Source organism: Sinohyriopsis cumingii, chromosome 17 (assembly GCF_028554795.1).
Source record: "Sinohyriopsis cumingii isolate HCF-2022 chromosome 17, ASM2855479v2, whole genome shotgun sequence".
Classification (NCBI taxonomy): domain Eukaryota; kingdom Metazoa; phylum Mollusca; class Bivalvia; order Unionida; family Unionidae; genus Sinohyriopsis; species Sinohyriopsis cumingii.
Genome location: NC_142977.1, coordinates 28,305,522 through 28,332,991, shown reverse-complemented (window position 1 = coordinate 28,332,991; position 27,470 = coordinate 28,305,522). Strand labels below are relative to the sequence as shown.

At 36.3% G+C, this 27,470-nt stretch overlaps 1 protein-coding gene across 1 annotated transcript in view; it reads left to right on the top strand.

Moving 5' to 3' along the window:
* The first annotated feature begins 6,646 nt into the window (after window positions 1–6,646).
* Window positions 6,647–27,470, top strand: part of LOC149778319 (uncharacterized) — an 81,673-nt gene continuing 60,849 nt past the window's right edge. The window contains exons 1-5 of the mRNA XM_089939126.1: window positions 6,647–6,731; window positions 15,091–15,766; window positions 20,875–21,113; window positions 22,280–22,427; window positions 24,249–24,335. Coding sequence (XP_089795252.1) covers window positions 6,711–6,731; window positions 15,091–15,766; window positions 20,875–21,113; window positions 22,280–22,427; window positions 24,249–24,335 — 1,171 coding nt within the window. The 5' untranslated portion in view covers window positions 6,647–6,710. The remainder of the gene's footprint in view (window positions 6,732–15,090; window positions 15,767–20,874; window positions 21,114–22,279; window positions 22,428–24,248; window positions 24,336–27,470) is intronic.

The window sequence follows — 27,470 nt, the reverse complement described above, 5'->3', positions numbered from 1 at the left end:
GACACGAGCCTATGGATACGTAGGATTTACGTGGAGAGGCAAGGATGCCTGAAAAGAGTTTTAGTTTATGGACCTACCATTAGACGAAGCCTAAGAAGAAGATGTTGCAGATGCCCGTTATGTTAAGGGCATATTAACATAAACCCAAAGGCCCTTTTCAGGGCCACCCACATTTCTCGAAAAGAGATAGACTTTCAATTGCCTACCCTATTTTTTATTTATTTATTTTTTTGTTTAAAAACAAATAGAGACCCCTCCCTATTTCAATTTTCGTATGTTCCATTTCCATAGACCCATCAGGTCGGGACCTTATTAAAATAGGGTCCCGACCCTGTTCCATTTTTCTTTGTCGCTCAACAGACCCACAATCTATTCCCATGTTAAATTGAGGCTAGAGTGGCCCAAGACTTTTTCCCATGTTAAATTCCCCTTGAGGCTAGAGTGACCCAAGACTATTCCCCATGTTAAATTTCCCTTGAGGCTAGAGTGACCCAAGACTTTCCCATGTTAAATTCCCATTGAGGCTAGAGTGACCCATGATTTTTCCCCATGTTAAATTTCCATTGAGGCTAGAGTGACCCAGGGGGCTTCTGTAATGCTAATTCCCATTGAGGCTAGGGTGACCCCATTCACTACTTCCGAGGTACCGAAGAAACTAATTTAATTTTTCAAAAAGATGAAAAGGAATTATTTGACACGGATACATTTGTTATATATTAGTTATTTCCCCTGAGGTGAGAGATGGAAGCGGAGCTCCAGCCCGTGCACTGAATGGTAAAGGCCCCTATTGGGCAGCAAACCGGAGCCGCTCCCGCATCTCCCCCCCCCCCTCTCCAGGTTGATGGCCTATGTTCAGACTATTTTTTATGGTGATCACCTGACCACAAGCCATCATCGTTTTGGTTACATAGTCCGTAATTTGTATTATTAATTTGTTATCAAAGTTTCCATCCAAGAAGAGAATGCTGTTCCTTCGGTACCTCTCTTTTTTGTGTAAATTTCTATTATTAGTTTGATTCTATGCTGTCTTCTCTTTTCATATTGTGCTATAGCATGGTATTTGGTAAAGTTTGCTATCCCACACATGGGGCATTTAGGTATTATTCTAATCATTTTTCTTCTGAGGACCACTTCACATGTGAACCACACATTGTGCTTGTATTTAAACATCACACTTTGTATTTTTACGGAACCAATGTTGGCCTAGTGCCTCCATGCTGTCCCAGTTAACTCCATAATTTTCTCCCTCTACTTTATTCCTTAGATATTTTTGTAACTTCCTCTCTTATCCAGTCATATATTTTGTTTTCTTCTATTTCCCATAGTTCTTTCCTATCCCTAGATTTTGACTAACAACTCCTTTATAGGTCTAAAATGTCCAATTTTTTGATAGCTTATTGTTTTTGTATATACAGTTCATATTTCTAATGGTGAAACCGTACCAGTATATGTAAAGTGCCTCCCAAGGAGTTTGTGGTTCTGTGTTAAGCCTTTTAAACGTTTTTATTTATGGTGGTACATTTTATGAGCAAGGGGCTAGGTAGAGCTAGCACTCTTCTCAGGTTTGCCCTATATAAGGTGGCTTTCCTAACGTAATGCGTTTTATAGTTCCAAATGTAATTTATTATCTCATTATCTATGTTGTCTAAAAGTTTATTCCCTATGTCTATGGATTCTAGAGTACAGTTTATATTTGAGTACATGTACGTTTTGGCCACTTCTGCCCGCTCCATAATACATAATGGCGTGAGTGCCCAGGTATTGATATTTTCTTTTATTTTCTTCTCCATGTTATTGTAGTTTTCCATAGAGCTTTGACCGGATCTTTTAAAACGTTGGGGGTGGGGGTGGAAAATCCAGGATGATCACCCCGCCAGTTTTCTATTTTTAGTATTTCCGTTTTATCATGGTTGATTTTAGACCCCGATGCTTTTCCAAGGGTTCAAATTCCTTTTCTAGATGTTTGTAGGAATTTGGGTCTCTGATAAAGTTCGTACAATCATCTGCATGTTGAAGCATCTTAAATTAGTCCTTTAGGTTTGGGATTTTAATTTCCTCAATTTTCTTGTTGTTTCTTAGTTTGGTACTTAAGATTTCAAGTGCTATCACGTATAATAGCATGGATAGTAGGCATCCCTGCCGCACTGATCTTTGTATGTTGAATTTCTCCGTAACAGCATTAACCTGTACTCGTGCAGTTATTTTATTGTACAGGATTTTGGTCCATTTTTGGAAATGTATTCCAAAACCAAATTTTTCTAGAACTTTCTGTATGTAGTTGTGTTCTAATCTGTCGAAAGCTTTCTCTTGGTCGAAAAGTACCATAGTACCTTTCTGACCTGTTTCGTTTAGAAAATCGATAACTTTCCTTATGTTTAAAATATTGTTTTGGATATTCCTTACTTTCCTCCCACCTGTTTGATCTGTATTTGTTATATCATTTATATCTTTTTAATCCTGTTTGCTAAAATCCTACTTAAAATTCTATAGTCACTGTTAGGGAGGGAGATGGGCCTCCAAGTTTTCTAATCTTCCCTTCTCCCCTTCCCTTTATAAATTCATGTTAACCAACCCTCCCTCACTGAACTGGACATTGTGTCATTTCTTAGTAGAATGTTATTATATAAACCCTCAAGAATCGGCGTTAACTCACTTTGGAATTTTCGGTAGAATTCCGCAGTGAGCCTATCTCTACCTGGGGATTTAGCTTTCTTTAGCTGATTTATAGTGTTCTTAATGTCTTCCCTGGAGGTAAAGTTATCACATAAAACTTTATGTTCTGATGTTATCTGCACACACGTGGTCCCTTCAAAATATTCTAATATGGTATTTTGATCTATGTTTTGGGATGAGTATAAGTCTGAGTAGCATTCCATTATTTCTTTTTTTCTTACTGTTTCCTTGCCGTTTTTCGATTAGTTTTCCAATATGTTTCTTCCCTCCTCTTTTCATCACCTCTCTTTTGTACAATCCATCTGCTAGTTTATATATGTAGTTAATCCATCTGCTAGTTTATATATGTAATTAAATTTCCCAGCTCTTATTTCCCTACCTTTTTCTTCTTCTTCTAGAATTTTGTTTAACCTATCCTTTTGTATTTTTTAAAATTCTGAGAGTGGTTTGCTTAATTGTGCTTTGATTTCTTCCTTTTCCATTTTTTGAAGTTCCTTTCTTCTGTTGGAGTATTTGACTGCTTTTTTCTTACTTTTGTTTTCTTAAAACATCCCATTCTTCAATTACGTCATTCTGTCCCAAGTTTTTGGAAGTCTATTAAAAGGTTACTTATTTTCCTAAAAAATTCTTCTTCCTCTAGAATATTATTATAATTTTCCACACACCCTTCCCCCGTTTCTTTTTACTTTTTATACTAATTTCTATTTTAATTAGTCTGTGATCAGAAATTTTAAAATCTTTTATTTCTGCATTTTTGTATATTTTATCTTCAAATTTTGTGACGTAAAATTTATCAAGCCTGCTTGCTTTTCCATTTTTATATTCGTAAGTGTATTTTTTCTTATCAAATTTAGTCCTCTATATATGTCTACCAAATTATGTTTTTTTAGTACATTTTCCATTGCCCCTCTTGAACTTACATCATTTGGCGTTAACTCCCCTACTCTATCTGTGTTGTCCCCCACCCAGTTAAAATCCCCTCCCATTATTAGTGTTTCCATGGTAAAATCGCTTAAATACTTGTGTATGTATGTATGTATGTATGTATGTATGTATATATATATATATATATATATATATATATATATATATATATATATATATATAATAAATTCCTTTTTTTATACCTAGTCGCTGGGAAATAAACGTTAATAATGTGCACTTTTTCTATAATTACATGAATCATACTTCCAGTAACTAATTTACCTTCGCCTATCCTTTCCCAATTGATACCCCTTCTTTTTTTAATGATAGTCGCCACCCCACCCTTTATTTCATCTTTTTTGTAGTTATTTAAAATGACTATAGCATCCATTTTATCTTCTATCATGGATATTAAATCATTCGAGAAATTATTATGTGTTTCTTGGATACATATAAGATCGTAATCAGTTAGTTCTACTAATCTGAGTACTTTTTCCCTGTCTATACCGTTTGTATTAATTGAGGCTATCCGGAAGTTTATTCCTTCCATTTTTGATTCCCATCAGGTTGCCGCATTCTTGCTTATGTTTTCTTTATTTTAATTTAATTGCAACTTTTCTTTTTAGATTCTTTGCAATTGTTAGATTGTTGAATTGCTAAGTTATGTTGCAGGGGGCACCAGCCACTCCCCCATCGGTTCCGTTGTCAGAGTCATCATAGGTTTCAGTGGTTTTAATTCTGTCTAGTGTCAGCGATATTCCCGTCTCTTGTTCCGTGTCCATTTCAGTGTCCGTTCCCGTGTGGTCAATCTCTTTTTTCCACTCGTCTTCGTCATTATCATCATCTTCGTCATCATGTCCGTCGTTGCCATCTTCATTTTCATTTTCGTTTGCATTGTCTTCTTCACTATCTGTATCCTGTCGGTCTTTATTGGTTTTGTCCCTCTTTTTTGTGGGGCCTCAGCCTACCTGTCTTGTACTATTTGTATGTCCTCCGTCGGTGTGATGTCGCTATGCGACGATACTGACAAGGATATCATCATCTTTCTCTTTTTCCTCAGAGATAACACGGGGGTCGATGACGTTAAGGGCTTTAAGCCTATCAGATTGACAGACCCTTGTTCTATTGGTAAAGACTTCCCCTCCATCATGCTCTCTTCCTCCATCAGCATTTTATGTGGTGTAAGCGAAGGTCTATTTTGTGAAATTTCATCTTCCTCGTTTACATTCTAAGCTAACACATGACGTTTGGAGTGTGTGTGTGTGCGTGTGTGTGTGTGTGTGTGTGTGTGTGTGTGTGTGTATTGGCCTTTGTTTCTCCCTATAAAACTCTCTTTGTCCCTCTCAAGTTCATTTCACCTACCTACCTAAAGTAGCGCGTATTCAGGTCAGCCACTTGCAACACTGTTGCCATTTCCCCTAATCTCCAGTACCATGACATTATTGAAGCTAGACATTTTGAGGCTATAAATATAGACTTGGGCTTTTCCATAGGAATTTCTAAAGGTTTTGGCTATAAATAGATACTAAGGTTTTTAAATTGGGTCGTCACACAAGTTTGAGGCTATAAATATATACTGGGTTTCCATAGGAGTTTCCACAACTTGTAGCTAAAAATAGATAGAAGGCTGAGAGAAAAGAAGAAGAAAAATGACCTGGAGAAGATAAGAAGTTGGTGGAGAAGAAGGAATGACAGAAATTAGAAGAAACCCAAAGGCCCTTTTCAGTGCCACTCCATTGCCCGAAAAGATTTATTCCTTTGTCATTTGTTGTTGTCTTTGTATGATGTAGTATTGTTTTGTATATGTGTCATTGTCTGTGTATGTCTCAAATGTATGTATCCCTCTACCACCCTTGTAATCCCTAAACATTTCCCTTGTCGCTAGACATTTCTTATACATTTTGGTTTGTCGCTAAACAGTCCCACCTTGTTCCATTTTTTCCCTTGTTGCTATACATCCCTATGTTAAATTCTCCTTGTCCCCAAAGTGTTCCTACCATGTTAAATTCCCCTTGTCGCAATACAGACCCCAGCATGTTAAATTTCCCATTGTCGCCAAAGTGCAAACACCCAAATTTAACAAATTTAAGTCCCCATTGTCGCTAATTCGCTCCCATATACTAATTTCGCCTAATACAGCCCAGAATGAGCTTGTGTAAAAACAACAAATGGTGCTACGTGCTAGATAAACATTATAACATTATAGCGAAGTTTTCGGTTACTCAACGCCTGTTATTTAAACAAAACAGACAAACCCCCGAAACAAAGCCCCCCCCCCCCCCAAAAAAAAAAGATATATATAGTTTGCTTGATTCATCTATACTTACTTTTTTATATAGAAAAAGGCTTTTAAATTCTAAACCTTAATTAATCTTGTGTTGATTTTATCGTCATCCACTAGCTGAAAAAGACAAGATCACGCGTATGCGCGTGCGCCGACTCTAAGTAAAACTATAGCAAATATGTCTTTTTTCTTATTTACTTATTTTAATAACATACGCGGAAATCTAAACAAATAGTTAGACACCATTAAACCTCTGAATTTATGTATAGGTTTACTGAAGTATGTTTGATTTAACATCTCTAATAACAACAACAACAAAAATCAGAATCCTGATGCAAAAAGCCTAAGTTGATAATGTGCAACAAGTAGAAAAAAGTAAAGAAATAAAAGATAACGGTTAAAAAACCTTGCTAGAAATCCTTATTGGGGATGGGATGGGGTGGTGGGCCTTTGTAATATGTATTGCCTATTAGATGTTCGTCGGCATTCTTTTTATGTACGGCACTATTGACATACCAGTTTGTCTTTATTCGAGAAAAAAAATATCTGGCAATTCCTTTTTTTAAGTATCGATTCTTTTTACGTATAAAAAAGAAAATCAAACGATAAAAAAGGGGACAATTAAATCGCTGTTGTGAAGAGAACTTTTTACGGGCCCATACCTTTTTTATTTTTCTTTTTTTTTTTTTTTTTTTTTTTCCTTCAAATTTTAGGACGGCACCATAACCGGAATTTTATCTTTCTTAAAAGAAATTTTTGCAAGGAGTTTCCCCGGAAGCAGTAGGGAAATCCTTTGGGGAAAACTCCTCTGTTCTTGCCATCGGAACATATGCTGTTCGCCTATAACCGAGTACAGTAATATATTTATATCTGTAAAAGAACAAACAAACAAAAATAAAAAACAAATAAACAACATGTGAACAACTTAAAATACTGTATTTTAGACATGAATGAGAAAAACAATGCAGAATCGACGTATTTGTAGAGGTTGATAGTATTCGATGGATATTATCACACAATTTCTACGGCGACGGTGTACATGCTGGCCTGATATAATGAAGTGATTTGAAAGCAAAGCAAAATAAACATGTTAATGTTACAAAAATATGAATAAAAAATTTAGAACTGTCAATCAAGGCCATCACAATGTCGTACAAGCAATCGTTATTCGTGGCCCGTGGGTCAAAGGTTTCTGAAAGAAGGTATCACGGCCTTTCCATCTTCCAGACCACAATGCTAAAAAAAAATATAAAAATTACCATATGTTCTATTTCAGCATGCGCGTAGCACACTCATATAAAGCGATGTTTAGATTGACAATTTGACGAGAACCTAGTACAACACTCAAGAGAGATAACTCTGTCCGAACCACACAGGATAAAAGTTACCTTGTCACAAGAGATACATTTGCTCTTATGTGTATCACATTAAGAAAATCATGAAAAATACAAAACATAATCTGCATATTAATTAACCTAATCTCACATGTAGATGAATGACACTGTTTTTAAAAAAAGCCTGACAAAAACTACAATTTGTGCATAATTCACCAATCACAGATAGCTGTATTGTTTATATTTTAGTAGAACTGCATTTAGTATAATAAAGGAACCTATAGTTTAAAACACGGTATAAGCATAGTTCAGCATAGTAACTTTAAACCTTGACTGCATACCAACTGACCAAGTGTCCAGTTAACTGAGACCCATTGGACAAAAATATCGACAGTAAATCATGTGCTACACAGAAAAGTTTTAAACATGGGGAGGGCTTGTAATGTGCTGTTCGTAATACTTTTTTGTGACATTGTGAGCTGCTATTTGTTGTCTCCCATACAAGGACAGACTCATCTTCAGTGCAGTGAATGTCTTCATTATTACTGGTAAAAGGGCTTTGGGTGACCAAGTGGTTTATGGTGTGCTCCCCATTACAGATTACTAGTACTCACATATCACCTTTGTTTGGATCGGTAAGAGTTTCTGCTCAACCACTGTGAGTATGTGAGAAAGCTTGCTAGTAGCTTTTTGTGGGTCACTGGTTCTTTCTGAAATCTTTCTCAACCAAATATGCTGGCCACCATGTACAGCATATTATGTCCTGCATAAAACCCACAAAAAGAAAAGCAAATTATTTACTTGTATAAGCACCACAATTTTAACTGAAAATTCGAAGTCACTATATCTTATTAGTTTCTATAATGGTTCATTATTCTTTGTTCAGTATTCATTGATTGTGCAGTATTCTTTGATAGTTCTGTATTCTTTGAAGAAAATGAATTCATTTAGAACTATTCATGTGTAGAAACCATATTCATTCTTTCAAAGTGACCTTGACCTTTGACCTACTGAATCCAAAATTTAACGGTTCTTCCCCACCCCAATTAAAAACTCTCTTGCATTTTAGCAGCTAATTGACTTAATCTTGATAAACTACAGCTTTTTTGCATGGTTTCTGTTGATAAGTTGATACATTATATTAGTGTAGTAATGTTTATGATGCATACATTACAGACTTTCTGCACTATTGTGCCTTTGGTTCATTCAAAAGTTATGTCCAATAGTTTACTTGACCTAAATATAAGTTTTATGATATGTCTGGAGTCATAGTTTGGTTGTCTATTTGCATAACCAGATAACAGAGATAAATTAAAACACCCATTTTATGTCCAGGGTTACAACAGAAGGCTTGTTGCAAAACTAGTTGCTTGCTTACAGTTCTAGAATCTTCCATACAACTTTTGACATTGCTTCAAATTTTGGTCAGACTGTAACCAGTCATATTTATTTACCTTTTTGTGTTTTTAATATGGGCTGAAAATGCTAATAGTCAATATGCATATGGTCCTGAAAGGAAATTTTAACAAACATGTCTTTTAGAACGTACCTTTCAGAGCCAACCCCAATGTGTGTGACCTGCTTTAAACAAGGCATGATGATGACAAGTGTGTGCAGACCATTCTCTAATATAAATGATTGACATTAGTCAGTGGTTTAGTAGGAATATTGATGCCCTCCATCTGGATGTCTGACTGTGGCACTTCATACCTGCCCCAAACTTTTGAGTGGATTTTGACAAAGATGAACTCTTATTAAGGTGTAATATTATTTAATATATTCAGATTTCTTGAAATTTGTTAACTTTAAAGTATTAAAAAAAAATAAATTATGACAATGTTGTAAGAGAAGATGATAGGGATTTTTAAATATATCATTGATTCTAATATCAGAGAATTTCTTTGGTCTTTTATTATTAAATAATGATTTATATATACCTGCCATAAGGTGGAACATATTATGTTATGATGACTATCCATCTGTTAACAAGTTGATTTCCACAATAATTTATAAGTTGTGTGACCTTGTCAGTGACCATGGCCTAAGTGGTTAGAGCATCTGCCTCAGATGCAGGAGGTCATGGGTTCAAACACTGGCCAAGTTATTCCAAGGATGTATAAAAATAGCACTAGCAGCTGCCTCGTTTAGTGCTCAGCATTAAGAGGTTAATGTTATGACTGATTGGCCTGGTGTCAGGATAATGTTACTGGGTGGCACATGATGCTACATGTCTGTGGCATGATGCCCCATTGCTAGACATCACTATAAACTGTCACACTGCAGACATCATAGCGATATGATTCAAATTCTTAAAGCTAGATTAAAACACACACACACACACGTATGAGTTGTGCACCATCTACATTTACCAGTCTTTGTGGATGTCTTGCACACTCTAGGCTAAGGAAGAATCTTTGAAGGTTATGGTCACTGCAACTGAAAGAAGAAAATGGCTTTTGCACAATAACTCAGAACTTAACAGTTATTAGTCTTTGCGGATATCTTGTACTTGGTCTAAGGAATAATTTTTTTGATTTGTGGCTCCAAAGGTCAAGGTCACTAATGAAATAAAAATGGTTTTCAGGTAATAGTGTGAGTTTTCAACATTCACAGTTACGAAACATTGTTGAAGGCTTCCATGTTGAGTAATGAAAAATCCTATCCATTCTGTGTTAAAAAGTTCAAGGTCACTGTGACTGAAAGAATAAAAAATGATTTCATCATGATAACTTGGTGTCTCCATCATCTGTAGTCTACAAACGTTGTTGCTTGTATATAACAGGGGTGAGGAAGAACCCAGTTGATTTTGAAGTCAGAAAGTCAAAGGCCAAGGTCACTTTGAAAGAATGAAAATGGTTTCTGTACAATAATATCATTTCTGCATCACATACTAAGCCAGACCTTTTGGTTGGCTTGCATGTGGGGTAAGGAAGAAGCCTATTGAATACAGGGTCAAAATGTGAAAGGTCAAGGTCACATCAACTGAAAGAAAAAAGTGGTTTCTGCACAATATCATTGGTTCATTTTGACACCGACAGGGTTCCAAACTTAATGGATTGTTTGCAATTAGGGTAAAAAACAATCCAATCTATCTTGGGGTCAAAAGGGTCAAAGGTAAATGTCATTGTGATTAAAAGAAGAAAAATGGCTTATACCCAAGAAAGTTTAAGTTATCTGCATAGAGGTCGACATATATGTCATTGACAGTACTTTTATTTTAAAATTAAAATACATTTTTCATATAAAAACGTGACCCTGATATTAAAATCCTTTTTTTTACAACAGGAAATCAAGACACACACACACACACACACACACACACACACAGATGATGATTTCTGTGGAAGCCATCTGGTTTTCTGCCAGACAGCAAGCTGCCTTAGAATGAAGTACATGGTTCATTTTTTCTTTTTTTAATAATAATAATAATAATAATGGTGACTTTGTATAGCGCCTAATCTTTAGAAGCTCTAAGCGCTTTACAACATTAGACAACACCTATAAGATAAAAAATATATAATGATATGATTACAGAAAGGAACACCATGAAATTAGAAAACATAAAAAAACATGCTGAGAATATTTAAGGTAGGAAACATTATTAGGTCTTTAAGTTTGTTCTTGCAGTCGAAATAAGTGAGTCTTGAGAGCACTCTTGAATGGGATTACTGTCTTTGTGTCTAAGTTCAGTGGGCAATTCATTCCACATTGCTGGGCCCTGGTTTGCAAAAGAACGCTGTCCATATGACTTTGTTTTCATAGTGGGAATAATGAGTATACAATTGTCAGAAGAGGAGTGTCAGTATCTTGCTGGTGTGTACACATGGGTGAGGTCGGATAGGTATGTTGGACTAGAGTCCGACAGTGAAACGTAGCACAGAGAACAAATTTTGTGTTTGATTTTGGATCGAATGAATAGCCAGTGTAAGGTACAGAGCAGCAGGGAGGTGTGCTCTGACCGTTTGTACTCTAAGTATGATCCGAGCAGCAGTGTTTTGAACTTTCTGAAGTTTCTGGAGCAGATATTGAGATGAACCAGACAGAACTGAGCTACAATCGTTCAGTCTTGAAAGTACTAATGAACACACAAGTGTTTTAGTGACATCTGAAAGATATTTGCGAATTGAGCTGGTGCATCTCAGCTGAAGCTATGCAGCCTTGCATATGTTCATGACATGGTGCAATGTGAGTGTGAAGTGGCAAATTTCTGGTGATCTAACAAGAATACATTAGTTGAGACCAGAGAACCACAGTGCAATGGTTTGGTGGAGCATTTCTATGGGACACTGAAACAGGCTGTGAAGAAGCTATGTGAAGGTCGACCTAGGGATTGGGATCGATACCTTCCTGCGATACTGTTTGCGTATCGAGAAGTACCACAGGCAAGTTTGGGTTTTTCACCTTTTGAATTAGTATATGGAAGGACAGTCAGGGTACCCATGGCTGTGTTAAAACAATTATGGACAGATGAGAAAGCATCGGAGGAAGTGCGAACAACATACCAGTATGTTGTTGATCTCTGCAACAAGCTGGAAGAGGTTTCGAAATTGGCTCAGGAGAATCTCTGTGACGCAAGGGGGCGTCAAGCCAAATATTACAACAAGAGGACAAAGGAACGTCACCTCAAGGTGGGTGACCAGGTGTTGTTGTTGCTACCGTTAGAGCACAACAAACTTCAAGTCTCATGGAGAGGACCATTCGTGGTAATGGAGAAAAAGGGTGGACAGAACTACCATATCCGGGTAGAAGACAAGGAGAAGTTGTACCACGTAAATCTCCTGAAACGTTACCGTGAAAGAGAAACACCCACAGAGTTCATGGTTGCTACGGTTGTAACGGAAGAAGTCAACGACAACGGAGGAGAAGCGGAAGTACTACCTAGTTGTCCTTTGACAAGGGAAGAAACCTACGTTGACATTGTGCTTGATAGGACGTCAACGTCAGAGCAACATAAGGAAGTGGAGTCGTTACTCCAAGATTATTCAAGCATCTTGACAGAACGACCTGGCAAGACGGAGTTGGAGGAGTTCACCCTGAAATTACTGGATGAGAAACCAGTGAAGTTAAAGCCATATCCGCTACCCTATGCGAAATTAGAAACAGTCTGAAATGAAATTCAATCTATGATAGACCTGGGAGTTATATTGACTGACTTAACTCGAAAAAAAGCTCCTACGAAAGTTATATGGACAGACGCATGTGAACGAGCATTTCAGACGTTAAAGGACAGACTGATGTCAGACACAGTAGTGAAATTGCCTGATGTGACCCGAGATTTTGTCTTACATACTGATGCTTGTGATAGAGGTTTAGAGGCAGTGTTATTACAAGAGCAAGACGGAAGCTTATTCCCAGTTGCTTACAGTAGCAGGAAATTGTTGACTGCAGAACGCAATTATTCGGTCTCAGAGAAAGAATGCTTGGCAATTATCTTTGGGATAACTAAATTTCAACGTTACCTGTATGGACGAAAATTTATTTTGGAAACTGACCACCAACCACGTGCCTATTTAGCTCAAGCTAAGTTGACAAATGGACAACTAATGAGATGGTCATTATTTCTACAGCAGTACCAAGTCCTGGTACGAAACATTAAAGGCAGCGAGAATGTAGGAGTTGACTGCTTAAGTAGACTAGGGACGTCTGAGATGAAAGGTTCACCTGAGGTCGTGTAACTGAATAAGATTAGATCTCCCTGATTTTACTCTTCAAGAAGGGGCCTATGTGAAGTGGCAAATTTCTGGTGATCTAACAAGAATACATTAGTTGAGACCAGAGAACCATTAATTAGATTTATGGAGACAAGCGCGTATCATATCGCCATACTACCATGTACGGTAATGTCCTTTAGAGGGAGAATTCTGTTCCTAATTAAGCATTTGTTTATACAGCAGCCAGGCGGACTATTAGGGACACGGAAAACTTCATTTTCATGGTAAAGTTGTCACGATTGAGAGATCGCAGAAACTCTGTTACTCAAACTACCAGGTAGAGCTGACCCTGACATTGGCGCCTCTGGAAAAAGTCAGCAGAAATATTTGATTCTGATTGGTTACATTAAGAAAGGGGCATGTTTCCCACACAAAATCTTCTAGGTTTTAAAATTGCCACATCGGAAATTTTAATAATTCTAAGCTTTTCTACGAGAGAAATCAGAGTAGGACTCCAGGGATTTGCAAGAAATTCCTCGTAAAAGAACTGTTGTCCAAAGGGGACTATTGTCGAAAAGAACTGACGAACTAATTTGCCGATTAGAGGGAGGAATGTTGAAAGCAAAGGTAGTGTGACAATTCCATGTAATTTGTTGATGCCATATATAATGCTTTGCTGAAGTTATTTACTTGTATTTGCATGAATCTTTTTTCTACATTCGTGTAATAATTTGCTATATGAAGTATAACTGTGTTGAGTTTATGCATAGGAAGTCGTACATTAATCTTCTTTAGATAAGTTTGACGAATTCTTTGAATTTGTTGTCTTGTTTACATAAGAATTATGTTCTAAGAATTTAATACATTACATTAGTTAATTTGATTACGAGAATCCGTGTGAATTCGCCAAATTTAGAAGATTTCAGTTATGATTAAGAATAATTGTGTATTGACTGAAATGATCTAGTAATTGATTGATGTGATGTATCCTATTTATTCGCTGTGTAAATTGAGGCTGGCTCAGAACCACAGGCCTCGCGTATGTGTTAATGTGTAAGGTCAAGGCATAACGAATTAGCCATTTGACTAACTAGGGTCATTATAGAACATTGGAGTCGATTGATAGCCTTAGCATCTGTCGAGCACTGATAGTAAAATCTGATAACGAGGGAGAATAATAAAGAATTAACTGTTTCATAAATAATGGGAAATTTAGGTTGTCTCTATTTATATTTATTTAAAAGGGAGAAAATAGCTCCTGAGACGTATAATCCTGAGATGTATAATCCTGAGATGTATTATTCTGGGACATATGATGTGATGTTATTCTGAGACGTATACTGAGAAGTATAGAGAGAAGTGCAGTGAAACGTATGATCCTGTGACGCAATCCTGTGACGTATTAATTTCTGAAACGTATTCTGAGAGTATCCTGAGACGGAGGGTGGAAAGTATCATCCTGAGATCCAAGCGTCTGAACAGCTACAGTGGCAGCAGAACAAATGAGGACGAACACGTTATGCAATCGTACAAGACGTTGACTTCGATTGTTCACTCGATCCTATGATGAACTAAATCTATCAGTAAACAGATCGGCTATTTTATTTAAATCTGTTTGTGTTTTCTTTGTATTTCGGTGAAAGTTTAAATTTCTAAAAGCAGAGTATATTCCTGATGTAATGAATTTTCACAGTACTTTTTATGTGATTGATTAAATTGTTTGTTTACGTGTATGGGGGCTCGTGTTGGTTTGTACTATATACCTGCTTAGATCTCTATCTATTTCACCTATAAGTTTCACCACTTATATTTATATTTACTCGAACCGGGCAATAACATCGAGGGCGATCAACCCCTAGATAATGAAAACCAAAAATTTGGCGGGACACCCACCAGGGACAATTCTCCCCCCATTACAGTGAGAGTACTGTCCAGAGTAACACCTATGTTTCATACTGATTGTGTGAATTTAATGTTGGTGTTGCTGATATTTATTGTTTGATATAAAGAGTGTGAATGAGAAAGTCTTTGTGTTGTGACCAGAATGGCCTCAGTTTTATCATCATTCATCTGCAGCTTGTTACGTGTCATCCATGATTGTACTGTTTTTTCCTAATATTAGAAATTTTTTTGTTGATACATTTTACATTTGAAAATGAAATTATTTATATGTTTAAAATCTGATTCTTTTCCTATTGTTCAAAACACTACCTTTTTATTTCAGATTGAAATTTGTAGAGAATTAAAAGAAATGAAGGCAGAGGAAGCAGCAGAGAGCCATAACATTTCCACTGCTATGTTGTCTGACATTACTGAGGGAGTATTGGAGTACTTGATTAATGTGACACAGTCTAATGTTGGGTGTATGACCAAACTCAGTGGATTTGCCATCCTCAATGAACTGTTTAAGGAGGACCAAAACAACACGTCTAAGGTCACATGCATGAAACAAGGGCTTCTTGACTCTATTTTAATTGCCATTGACTCTGCACTTTCATGTGAAATTGACACATGCGATACAGTGTATATTACCATTGCCATGGAGTTGCTATGGCAGATGTCAAAATTGTCAATTGGACAAATTCAGCCATTAATTAGCAAAATGGTAATAGGTAGACTGGTTCAGTTTCTTAATGTGAATGGACAGTTTTATAAGTGCAATAGCAGTATGCCACGTGAATTTCGCAGAATGTTTGTCAACAAACACTTGATTGCAAAGGTAAAGCCATTTTGTATGACAGCAGACTTGATAGACACTGTTCATAGAAAAACAAAAGGACAACTAAAATCTTTAAGAAGACTGCCTGATGCGGTGAACATATGTTCAGTTTATGACACATCAGTTGATAAAGGGATCAGTGTGTCAAAACACCTCATTGATGAGGGTTTTGTTTTGCCAGGTAAGTTTGTTTATTCATTGAAACTCCTCAAAACTTTAGTCTCAATATACTGAAATCTCCTGAAAACCAAAAATTTATATTAGTCCCAAATTTTTCTATCATCATTCCCCCCCCCCCCATAACGCAAAAAGAAACCTACCTTGCAAATACTGGAACAGATTTCATTCCCAAATTTCAATTTTATGCTAGCAAATTTCCCCATAAAAACAAATGTCAGTTCAAAGTTGGAATATAATTTAGCTCCTAAACTCCTGACACCTGCTGGAACATAGTTATGATCATTAGTAATTTCTCATACTCAGAGTATAAATATCTTAAAAGTTAAAAATTTTGGGCAATATCACACTGCCTTCACCAGTGACTTATGTTGAACATGTGGTTTGTAATGGCCATTATAATGGTCATGTAATATTGGAAGACTGGTGTGGATTGGTGGTAATTCAAGTCCATTGTCCCTGTTTAGTGTTGACCTCCTCTGTTGTATTTCAGTTGCATCCTTCCCCATCCATTTCCATGTGGTCCCCAGATATGATTATGATGATCTGATTGGGAATGATGAAATGTCCCATATTGTTACAATGTTCATGTGTGACAGATGACTCTTTACTGATGTGCTACTTAATCCTTGTTTTTAACACTGCCTGTTTCACCAATGTAGTCAGTATTACTTGCTGAAGAAGGCAGTGTAATATTGCCTTAAATTTTGAACTCTTAAGATATTTTTGCTTTGAGTATGGTAAATTACTAATGATCACAAATTATCCAGTACAAGGAAGCAACCTTTCAATTATATTAGTTATGGTTAGCAAGTACATTAGTAAGCTTATCTGTGAGACAAAAGCCACAATAATGCCCCAAATGCATGCAAAGTTGACACATTAACCCCTGGTTACGAGTTAACGTGGCAGGAGGTAGTAGCCTATTGCCGAGCTCTGTGGCATCAAGGTAATGTATGATACACTAAAGTGGGTGGTATTATAGAAAGGTAGACAGATGTAGCTCTACAATGATACCAGATAATCTGGAAGTTCTAGCTGCACTACAAAATATGGAGGAAAAAAACTCAGTTTTTGGACCTTATTTTTTTTGCACCCAAAATTCACCCGTGGTCAGAATTCGATTTTGTGTCTGGATTTTGAACTTTTTGGTCTCAGATCTAAGGCAGACCAGTATGAACTGCAAACAGACAGATGAACCTTTGCAAAAAGTAGGGTAAGATTGACATTTGGAATAAAGAGTGGTCTCGATAAAAAAATAACGGACCATTAAGGTGGCGCTCACCAGATAATATGTACTTTTGAGAGAGTGACGTATGTAAGGTGAAGTAGTTCGTATTTAAAACATGCACAGTGGAGAGAATGTTTGCATACCTCTATGCTACATTAATGTAATGTGGATGATATTTCTTTTGGATATTGTACTTTTGGAAATTTTACATGATTTAAGCACACTGCTAACTAAAATGACTGCTCCCTTGTGTTAAAAAATCAGTCTGAATTAGTCTAAAGTACACTATACATAGCAGCTATTAAAATAGGGAAAATGAATTTTGCCAGACTAGACAATACCAGCTTCTGAAAGTGCAATGAATGAATTACCAAATATATAAAATGTAAAAAAAGTTATCGGCTCTTTTTTATACAGTTTACCTCTGAAGTTCAGGAAGTGAAAATGACCAAGTAGAGCTAGCACTTTTTTGAACGGTGCACATTTGAAGTAAGGCCAAGCTGTATACTCTATAACCCATAGTACACCCATCAATCATACACCAAAATAAAGGGAATTAAAGGTTCTTTGCATTATACCTAAGATATACAAGGTCTTTTTTAAATAGCCAGTATAACGAGTGAGGAAAGCCGGGGATATTCTTTTTCTTTAAAATCCTAACCCTATGGAAAATATGAAACTGTAGAGTGCCACCTAAGCAAAAAAAAAAAAGAAAAAAAAAAAACTCCAACTTTTACCCTTCTGCTCATGTGCAAGCCAAATAGCCAATGAAAAACTATGTTTCTAACATAACTAGGCATTAGGTTATTGGGAAATCCCTGGAAGTTGATGTATTAGGATGCATTTAGAAATAACTTTCAAAATGTGTTTCCTACTCGAATTTCAGGTGAAAAAGACAAAAACCTCCAGGGGTTAATGTGTTAAAACACTAGTTGACAAGTGTGCCAATACACATTAGGGTTGACAGTAGGCTAATCTGAAGTCTGCACCATACAAAAGAACCAGATTGTAATGCTAATTTTTAATAAACTTATTGCATTAGCTTCTTACTTGTTATTAATGCTGTTTAATATTATACATGATAAATAGAGCATTTAAAAAAAAATTAAATATGAGGGCTTTATTAAACAGGGATGTGGCTTTTCTTCTGATGCCTTGTTGATGAAGACCATCAAAGCAGTATTCTAAAAGTGTTGGCCTCTGCTGTCATATTTCAATTGCCCGCTATATTGGTGAACCAGACTGAGTGTTAGAAACAAGCAATAAAGAGCACACAGTTGAAAGTCTTCTGTGATACAACAACATTATAGCAAAAAGGGACATTCCATCATTCCCATTCAGACCAAGGTCATCACATCAGAGGACAACACATGGGAAAGGAAGGTGAAGGAGGTAATTGAAATATGACATCAGAGACTAAACAGGGATGAGGGGCTTGAATTACCACATCTTCAGTCAGGATATTCCATACCACTCACACTTCACATCATCAGGGATGGTATTCCTTAAGCACTAACACTTCACATCATCAGGGATGGTATTCCTTAAACACTCACACTTCACATCGTCAGGGATGGTATTCCTTAAACACTCACACTTAACATTATCAGGGGTGGTATTTCTTAAACACTCACACTTAACATTATCAGGGGTGGTATTTCTTAAACACTCACACTTCACATCAGGGATGGTATTTCTTAAACACTCACACTTCACATCAGGGATGGTATTTCTTAAACACTCACACTTCACATCGTCAGGGATGGTATTCCTTAAACACTCACACTTAACATTATCAGGGGTGGTATTTCTTAAACACTCACACTTCACATCATCAGGGGTGGTATTTCTTAAACACTCACACTTCACATCGTCAGGGATGGTATTCCTTAAACACTCACACTTAACAATATCAGGGGTGGTATTTCTTAAACACTCACACTTCACATCATCAGGGATGGTATTTCTTAAGCACTAACACTTCACATCAGGGATGGTATTTCTTAAACACTCACACTTCACATCAGGGATGGTATTTCTTAAACACTCACACTTCACATCGTCAGGGATGGTATTCCTTAAACACTCACACTTAACATTATCAGGGGTGGTATTTCTTAAACACTCACACTTCACATCATCAGGGGTGGTATTTCTTAAGCACTAACACTTCACATCAGGGATGGTATTTCTTAAACACTCACACTTCACATTATCAGGGGTGGTATTTCTTAAACACTCACACTTCACATTATCAGGGGTGGTATTTCTTAAACACTCACACTTAACATTATCAGGGGTGGTATTTCTTAAACACTCACACTTCACATCAGGGATGGTATTTCTTAAACACTCACACTTCACATCAGGGATGGTATTTCTTAAACACTCACACTTCACATCGTCAGGGATGGTATTCCTTAAACACTCACACTTAACATTATCAGGGGTGGTATTTCTTAAACACTCACACTTCACATCATCAGGGGTGGTATTTCTTAAGCACTAACACTTCACATCAGGGATGGTATTTCTTAAACACTCACACTTCACATTATCAGGGGTGGTATTTCTTAAACACTCACACTTAACATTATCAGGGGTGGTATTTCTTAAACACTCACACTTCACATCAGGGATGGTATTTCTTAAACACTCGGGGGCCCAGAGTGGCCGAGTGGTCTAAAGCGCTCTCCGTCACGGATCACTGCCATCTCACCTCTGTCTGCGTAGGTTTGAGTCTTGGGCTCGGCCAATGTGGATATGTGAGAAAGCTTGCCAGTAGCTTCTCGTGGGTCGGTGGTTCTTTCCGGGCTTTTCCCGGGTTCTTCCTCCACCATTTATACTGGCCGCCATGTATAGCCTATCTTGTGCTGAAAAATGGCGTTAAACCCTATAACAACATAACAACTTAAACACTCACACTTAACATTATCAGGGGTGGTATTTCTTAAACACTCACACTTCACATCATCAGGGATGGTACTATGAAACATTCACACTTCACATCATCAGGGATGGTATTTCTTAAATACTCACACTTAACATTATCAGGGGTGGTATTCCTTAAACACTCACACTTCACATCAGGGGTGATATTTCTTAAACACTCACACTTCACATCATCAAGGATGGTATTCTTTAAACACTCACACTTAACATTATCCGGGGTGGTATTTCTTAAACACTCACACTTAACATTATCAGGGGTAGTATTTCTTAAACACTCACACTTCACATCATCAGGGATGGTACTATGAAACACTCACACTTCACATCATCAGGGATGGTATTTCTTAAACACTCACACTTAACATTATCAGGGATGGTACTCCTGAAGAACTCACATTTCACTTCATCAGGGATGGTACTCCTTAAGCACTCACACTTCACATCATCAGGGATGGTACTCCTGAAGCACTCACACTTTATATAATCTGAGAGGGTATTCCATAATCACATGTACTCTACATGGTCAGGGAGGGTATTCTCTAAGCGCTTCTTTCCAAAAGCACACACATTTCATATCATCTAGGAACTATTCCATAAGTACTCACACTTCATATGTTCAGAGAAGGTATTCCAAAAGTACTTACTCACTGATAGATCTTCATTTTTCTCTGTTTTTATTATGCTCAATTAATTTGTTAACAATGGTAAACTTTCTATAAAAATTTCTCTTCCAAAAAGATGACTTTGGATTGTATTTGTAACTTTTGTCACTGGCATTATGTCCTCTGGTTGGAAAAAATTGCCCCATTCTTTTTGGAAAAGCCCCTTCATTTAGTAAAATGTAAGCACTTTTTGGCTGGAGTACTGAAAATAGAGATGGAGGACCAATGCAGATTCATGATTATCATTGCTCTGTTTAATATTTGAAGGGGAGGAATTTGACAAATCCTGTGTGGATTGGACTGATATCATTGTGACTGAAGTACTGGAGGGAGGTTATTTTTGGGCACACATCGGTGAGGACAGCATCAAGGCAGTTTGTGAAATCCAGAACATTCTTAGTCATGTGAAAGCATTGAACCAGCTGATGCCACGTCCAATCAGAATCGGACAGGCGGTTGTGGTGATGGGGGAAGTTCTTGGAATTAATTGCCTGCTTAGAGCACATGTAAGCAATATCCTTTGAGACCTAGGTTTATAAGGCATGTGAAATGAAAAAATACACGAAATCAGTTCCATTTTTGAATCCTCTTACACATTTAACTGTTGAGAACCTTTCCTTCACATACTGATTTTCCTTGAGATTTGTATTTGTTGGATCTAATATTATTAGATATATTTTTGGGCTAGAAACAAATTCTGAAACCATGATTGCCTACTGGACAACCAGACTGAAAAATTGTGTTTAAAAACTAACAACGTGCGTGTATTTGTTGTCCAGTTAAAAATTCTTAAGGTCATTCCAGTTAATGAAGTAAATACTTGGTTATTCAGAATTTACCATCAGAATGTTTGCAAGTTATATAAAAATGAAGTGGTAAGTTACCACATGTATATAAATATACCATTTTTATCATAGCAAACATACTTATATGCTACAGAATCAGAATCAGTAATCACTGAGGACCAGTTCTTGTCACATACTATGCTAGTTGTTGCCATTGTGTTGATATCTTGCAAGTGGATTTACATTTTTGCATATGCATCAAGATAGGTATAGAGGTAAAAATAATGTGTAGACGTCTGTATCTGTTCACAAGATACACAGATTTGCCCAAAAGTGACAATTGATATACAGCAAAAAACCAGGTTCATAGGTCACTAGTGATTTTTAACCCTTAGTATTGAAAGCCAATTGCCAAAATGGGCATTGAATCTGAGCCAGGATTTATTTGTTTCTTGTCCATGGCTGTTGGGCCATGGACTTTCAACTGCTGATTTTATATATCATTTTTAATTTCTGACTAGCTATTGTACTTGATAATGATAAAATCCGATATGTTTAAAATTAAATTGTGTCATTATTGCTCTGAATCTTTTCTCCTTAATTGCATCTCTCACTGACACCTTTATGCAACTTTTTACTGCAGAACATCATTTATTCCAATTTCTGATTCGCAGGATTCTCCACTTATTATGGTCTTGCACCATTTCCAAACAAAATTTTAATATCCAGTGGATTAAAATCAATTGTTTCAGAAAAAAAATCATTATTTCCCATTGGATCTTGGCAATCATGATTTAACATCAAGTTACGTGCATATCCATCCATCCATCCGTCCATCCATCCATCCCATGTGATACATAACTGTACTTGTATATGTAATGTTTCAGATCCTGGGACAAGAACAAGGGTTGATAATGGTGTTTGCCTTCGACTATGGTTTCACTATTAATGTTTCAAGAGACAATGTGTTTGAGCTTCCTCATGAACTATATCTCACCTCCAACCCACCAAAGGCATCACTCTGCTGTCTGGATGGTAAGTTGGTAAACTGATTGAATAAAAGAAAATAAGGAAACTACTATTTAAGATGACATGCCTCTTAGGTTTTCATTGCAGACATAATTGGATAAATTAGTAATTAATGAAAATTCAACATTTGTCACTGATTAATTATATCACACTGATCTTAATAGGTTTGTTTTTTTGTTTTTGTGGGATTTAATGCAATTTTTCAGCATATGAGAGGCTGCACATGGCCGCCAGTATATTTGGTGGAGGAAGAACCACTGACTCACAGGAAGCTACTGGCAAGCTTTCTGACACACCAAGATTGGTTGTGCAGACTCTCAAAGCCATGCAGACAGAAGTGAGATGTATGTGTGATCTGTAAGGGTGATCTGTAAGCCTTAGGGTGATCTGTAAGGGTGATCTGTAAGCCTTAGGGTGATCTGTAAGGGTGAGTGCCTTAGACAACTTGACCACCCAGAGCTTTGGACCACTCATCCATCAAAGGTCCCAGTTTTAATAGTACAATAGTGAAAAGGTGGTTTGAGCTTGTAATGATTATTATTCTTCTGTGTTGTACACAAAATGGAAAACAAATCTTGCTTATTATATTGGCTTATATTGAAGAAGATGGTATCTCTTATTAAACCTGCAATGTCATTTTAGTTCGTAAGTTTAGGACTGACTAGAATCTTCCATAAAAAATAATTTAAGTAACTCACATGGTTTAGTTCTAATCTTTCACAAATTTTTATTAATATTTTTAACTAACAAACAAATTTCCAGTCAGTTCATTACAACAGAATTTGACAATGAATTTTGAGATTTCTCATCTACCCATGGATTTCTAAAGGTGCAAATAGTTGCCAGACTGAAAGGTGAAAAAGAAATGAAAACATAATTATCTTTGCAACAGCCTTGAAGTATTTGTATCAGTAAAGAAATGATTTCACCTCTTTATGATTATATTATGTTTGCTTTATTTTGCAGATAAACTTTGATAGTGATGTACATATATGAAAATATTAAGGTTTTGTGAAAGAGACAATAGCTTCACTGATTAGCAGTCTTTGTCTCTTTAGCAATAACCAGTCTCTGCATCAACACAGTTGCATGGGTATTACCAAAATGTTGTGAAAAGCTCTATTTATGGAGTTTAGAGATGTGTGAATTTCATCAAGAAATATAAGGGAAAAAATATAGCTACATAATTTTGAAAGTTAAATTCCTTTAAATAAAAATTAGCAAACATTGTTTATAACAGAAGATTTGTATTTATGATTGTATTTATGATATTGACATACATTTGGATGCAAACATTCTTTAGATGGCATCCTTTTTAATATATTAAAATTTGGGGAGGAGGGTTATGAAATTCATTGGCTATATGATGCCAAGAAAATGGGTCTTGAGTATCATTCCCAAGGATAATGCCAGAGCAGAGACTTAGGATGACATTGGCAGGTATTGAGCTGCAACCCTTTGATTAGGAATCTGAAGATTTTCCAGCTGAGGTACCACTGGTTCAAGAATGTCTTAATAGGATGTATGATGCCAAGGCAATGCAAGATTTTTTCCCCAAGGACACAGAGGCTGCCAAGACAGACTGACCTGGGTATATATTGAACCGTTTACCCTGGGATTACAAGTAGGGCACTCTTCCAACTGAGCTGTCATGGCTACCAAAATGTATTATAAGGTTAAAACATATGATTTATATGTATACAAGTCATTCATGTTGTCAGTATTCATGGCACAAGTAACCAAATGAATATCAATTTTCATGAACTAATTGATTTATTTTAATAGCAAAAATGTAAATATTTGATTGAAGATTTTATTGTCTTTTAGGTATCTGCCCTCCTCCATTAGAGAGTAGCCTGGTTCATGATGCAGTTGCCATTCTGTGTAATCTTTGTAAGCAGAGCATTCCAGCAGGTATGTTCCTTTCTCCATAATAAAACCAGTGTTTTTCCTTCCCCTAATATAACCAGTGAGTTTCCTTCACAGTGTTCCCATGCTACTGGGAAATCTGGAAAAAGTCAGGAGAAATAAAAAAAAATTCCCCGACCATGAAAAGACCTTGAATTTCGCAAATGTTGATGAAAGTCAGGAAAAACCTGGGAATTTTCTGCCATCTCTTGACGCCCAAAACAATGACCTTATTGAGTCGTAACTGAGTTAAATTTGTCGAGTTTTAACCAGAATATAATGAGGGTGCAGCATGGATCATTTGGGTGCTTGCAATAAACATATGTATATGCTGAGTCAATCCAGTGGATTAGATTCGTCTAGTAGACTTTTATTTTCAAACTCAGCTCGATATCCATATCTTTCGTTACATAGAAGGTATGAAAACCAGTCTAGCATCACAAGAGGCCAATGTGGTCATGGCAAAGCATAGCTGTTTACTGGATGGCCGAGCAAACTTAAATGTTGTTAGATCGAGTGATACATGCATGAAATCGATATGAAAATTACTTATTTTCTCAGAAATTGTGAGTACTAAAATTGTTATGTCTTTAATCTGCTGAAAGACAAGATAAAGCTATGGCGTTGATGAAATGTTATCTGGTGCTTGTGATTTGCATTGCTAATCGCATGAGTACACAAATCTATCAACCCACATTTTCAAATGTTGTAGAGAAGAAAACAAAAATATATTAAAGTAGTATGCTGGTTGTAATAAAAATACAAAAACAAAAGAACACAAAATTCTCCATATTTATATATTCCGAGAACACCTTCTGGATTTTTGTTGTATGACGTGATTACCACGTTGACATGTGCTATCTGCCTGCAGATTGCTGGTCTTTAAAAAAAATTATCTGACTTTCATTCAATATAATTTAATTTCTGTACAACAGCATTATAAAGGAGTTTTTTGTTGATATCACATGATTATTGGACTTCCGATGTCATTGTTTGAGATTTGTGAAGTCATGTGACTACTAATGCAAATGGCGAGTACTGGGTCGGGTTTCATCTATGCCATAGTTTCATCTAGTCTGTCAGAGGATTAAAGACATAATGTTTATGATACTTGCCATTTCTGAGAGAATAAATAATTTTCTAACAGTTTGATGTAGGTATCAGTTGATATAACATAAGTTTTAATTTGCTAGGCCCACTGGTAAGTGACTACCATATGTCGCTATGCACGGTGGTGGCAAATTCCAGATATGCAATTGCCATGACCCACACCCCAACCTGAATTTCCAAATATGAAAAATGGGGTGGGAATATTCGGAGGAAACCTGGATTAGAAAATGGACTGCTATTCGTTTTAAGCCAAATTTGTTGTCCAGATTGTTGAATCTCAGAGCTGAAATGAGAAATTGTCGTCCTTTGTATTATATATTAAAAAACTATATTAACCCCCGTATCAATACAGGCTTGGGGACTGGTTTAATGAATTACAATAAGACAGGTTGATTCTACAGAATATTCAGTCCTTGTTTATACAACAGTTTAGAATTTTGAAGGTCTTTTGTCAAAATTTAAATCATCCCATTTGAAAATGTTTTTTAAATGATGGATTTTTAACCAGATCGTCTTTAGGAGATTATGTTGTTTGAAAAATCTAGTTTGGGATTTTATTGGCACAGATAAATTTAGAATTGAACTCTTTTCATTACAAGACAAGATTTTAATTATTTGCGTTAATTGTTTTTTTATATACTGTAATAGGAAATGTGTACTTTCTATAAGATACACACACACACACACACACACACACACACACATATATATATATATATATATTTCTTTATAATTAAAGGTTTGAAAGGAAACAAAACCAATTTATATTCATTATGATGTTTCCACATAGCAACATAATGCAGGTCAGCAAAATAAAGTTAGAATTTTTATTCTATACATTGAAATGACTTTACATGTCAATTTATAGGAATATAATCAAACTTGTTTCGTGTGATACATTTTGTGGTTTTGTACACGATCATCTTTTCTGACCTAGATGTTCTGGAGAGTCTTGAAAGAGAAAAATCTTTAGATTTAAAAAAATGCATATTTTACAATCAAAGATGTTCTTTAATTCCATTCAGTAATGGTCATATGTAAACCTTGAAAAAATTCATTTCATCCTGGAAAAACCCTGGAAATGACTTGGAAATTTATCTTTAGAAAAGCGTGGGAACCATGCCTTCCTTGTAATACAACCAATGTGATTCCTTCCCTGTAATATAGCCAGTGTGTTTCCTTCCTTGTAATATAACCATTGTGTTTCCATTCCTGTGATATAACCAGTGTGTTTGCTTTCCTGTCATATAATCAGTGTAATTCCTTTAATGTCATGTAACCAGTGTTTCCTTCCCTCTAATATAACCAGTGTGTTCCTTCCCTGTGATATAACCGGTGTTTCCTTTCCTGTCATTTAACCAGTGTTTCATCCCTGTCATGTAACCTGTGTTTTCTTCCCGTAATATAACCAGTGTTTTCTTCCCTGTAATATAACCAACCAGTATGTTTCCTTCCCAGTAATATAATCAGTGTGTTTCCTTCCCAGTAATATAACCAGTGTTTACTTTCCTGTCATATAACGAATGTGATACAGTATGTTTCCTTCCCTGTATTATAACCAGTGTGTTCCTTCCCTGTGACATAACCAGTGTTTCCTTTCCTGTCATGTAACCAGTCTTTCCTTTCCTGTCATGTAACCAATCTTTCCTTCCTTGCAATATAACCAGTGTGTTTCTTCCTTGTAATATAACCAGTGTTTACATCCCTGTAATATAACCAGTGTGTTTCCATCCCTGTCATATAATCAACCAGTATGTTTCCTTCAATATAATGAAACCAGTATGTTTCCATTCCAGCAGCATAACCAGTATGTTATCTTCCCTGTAATATAACCAGTGTGTTTCCTTCCCTATAATATAATTAGTATGTTTTCTTCCCTGTAATGTAACCAGAGTGTGTTTCTGTCTCTGTGATATAACAAGTGTGTTTCCTTCCCTGTGATATAACCAGTGTATTCCTTTCCTGTCATATAACCAATATTTCCTTCCCTGTCATGTAATCAGGGTGTTTCCTTTCCTGTAATGTAGTCAG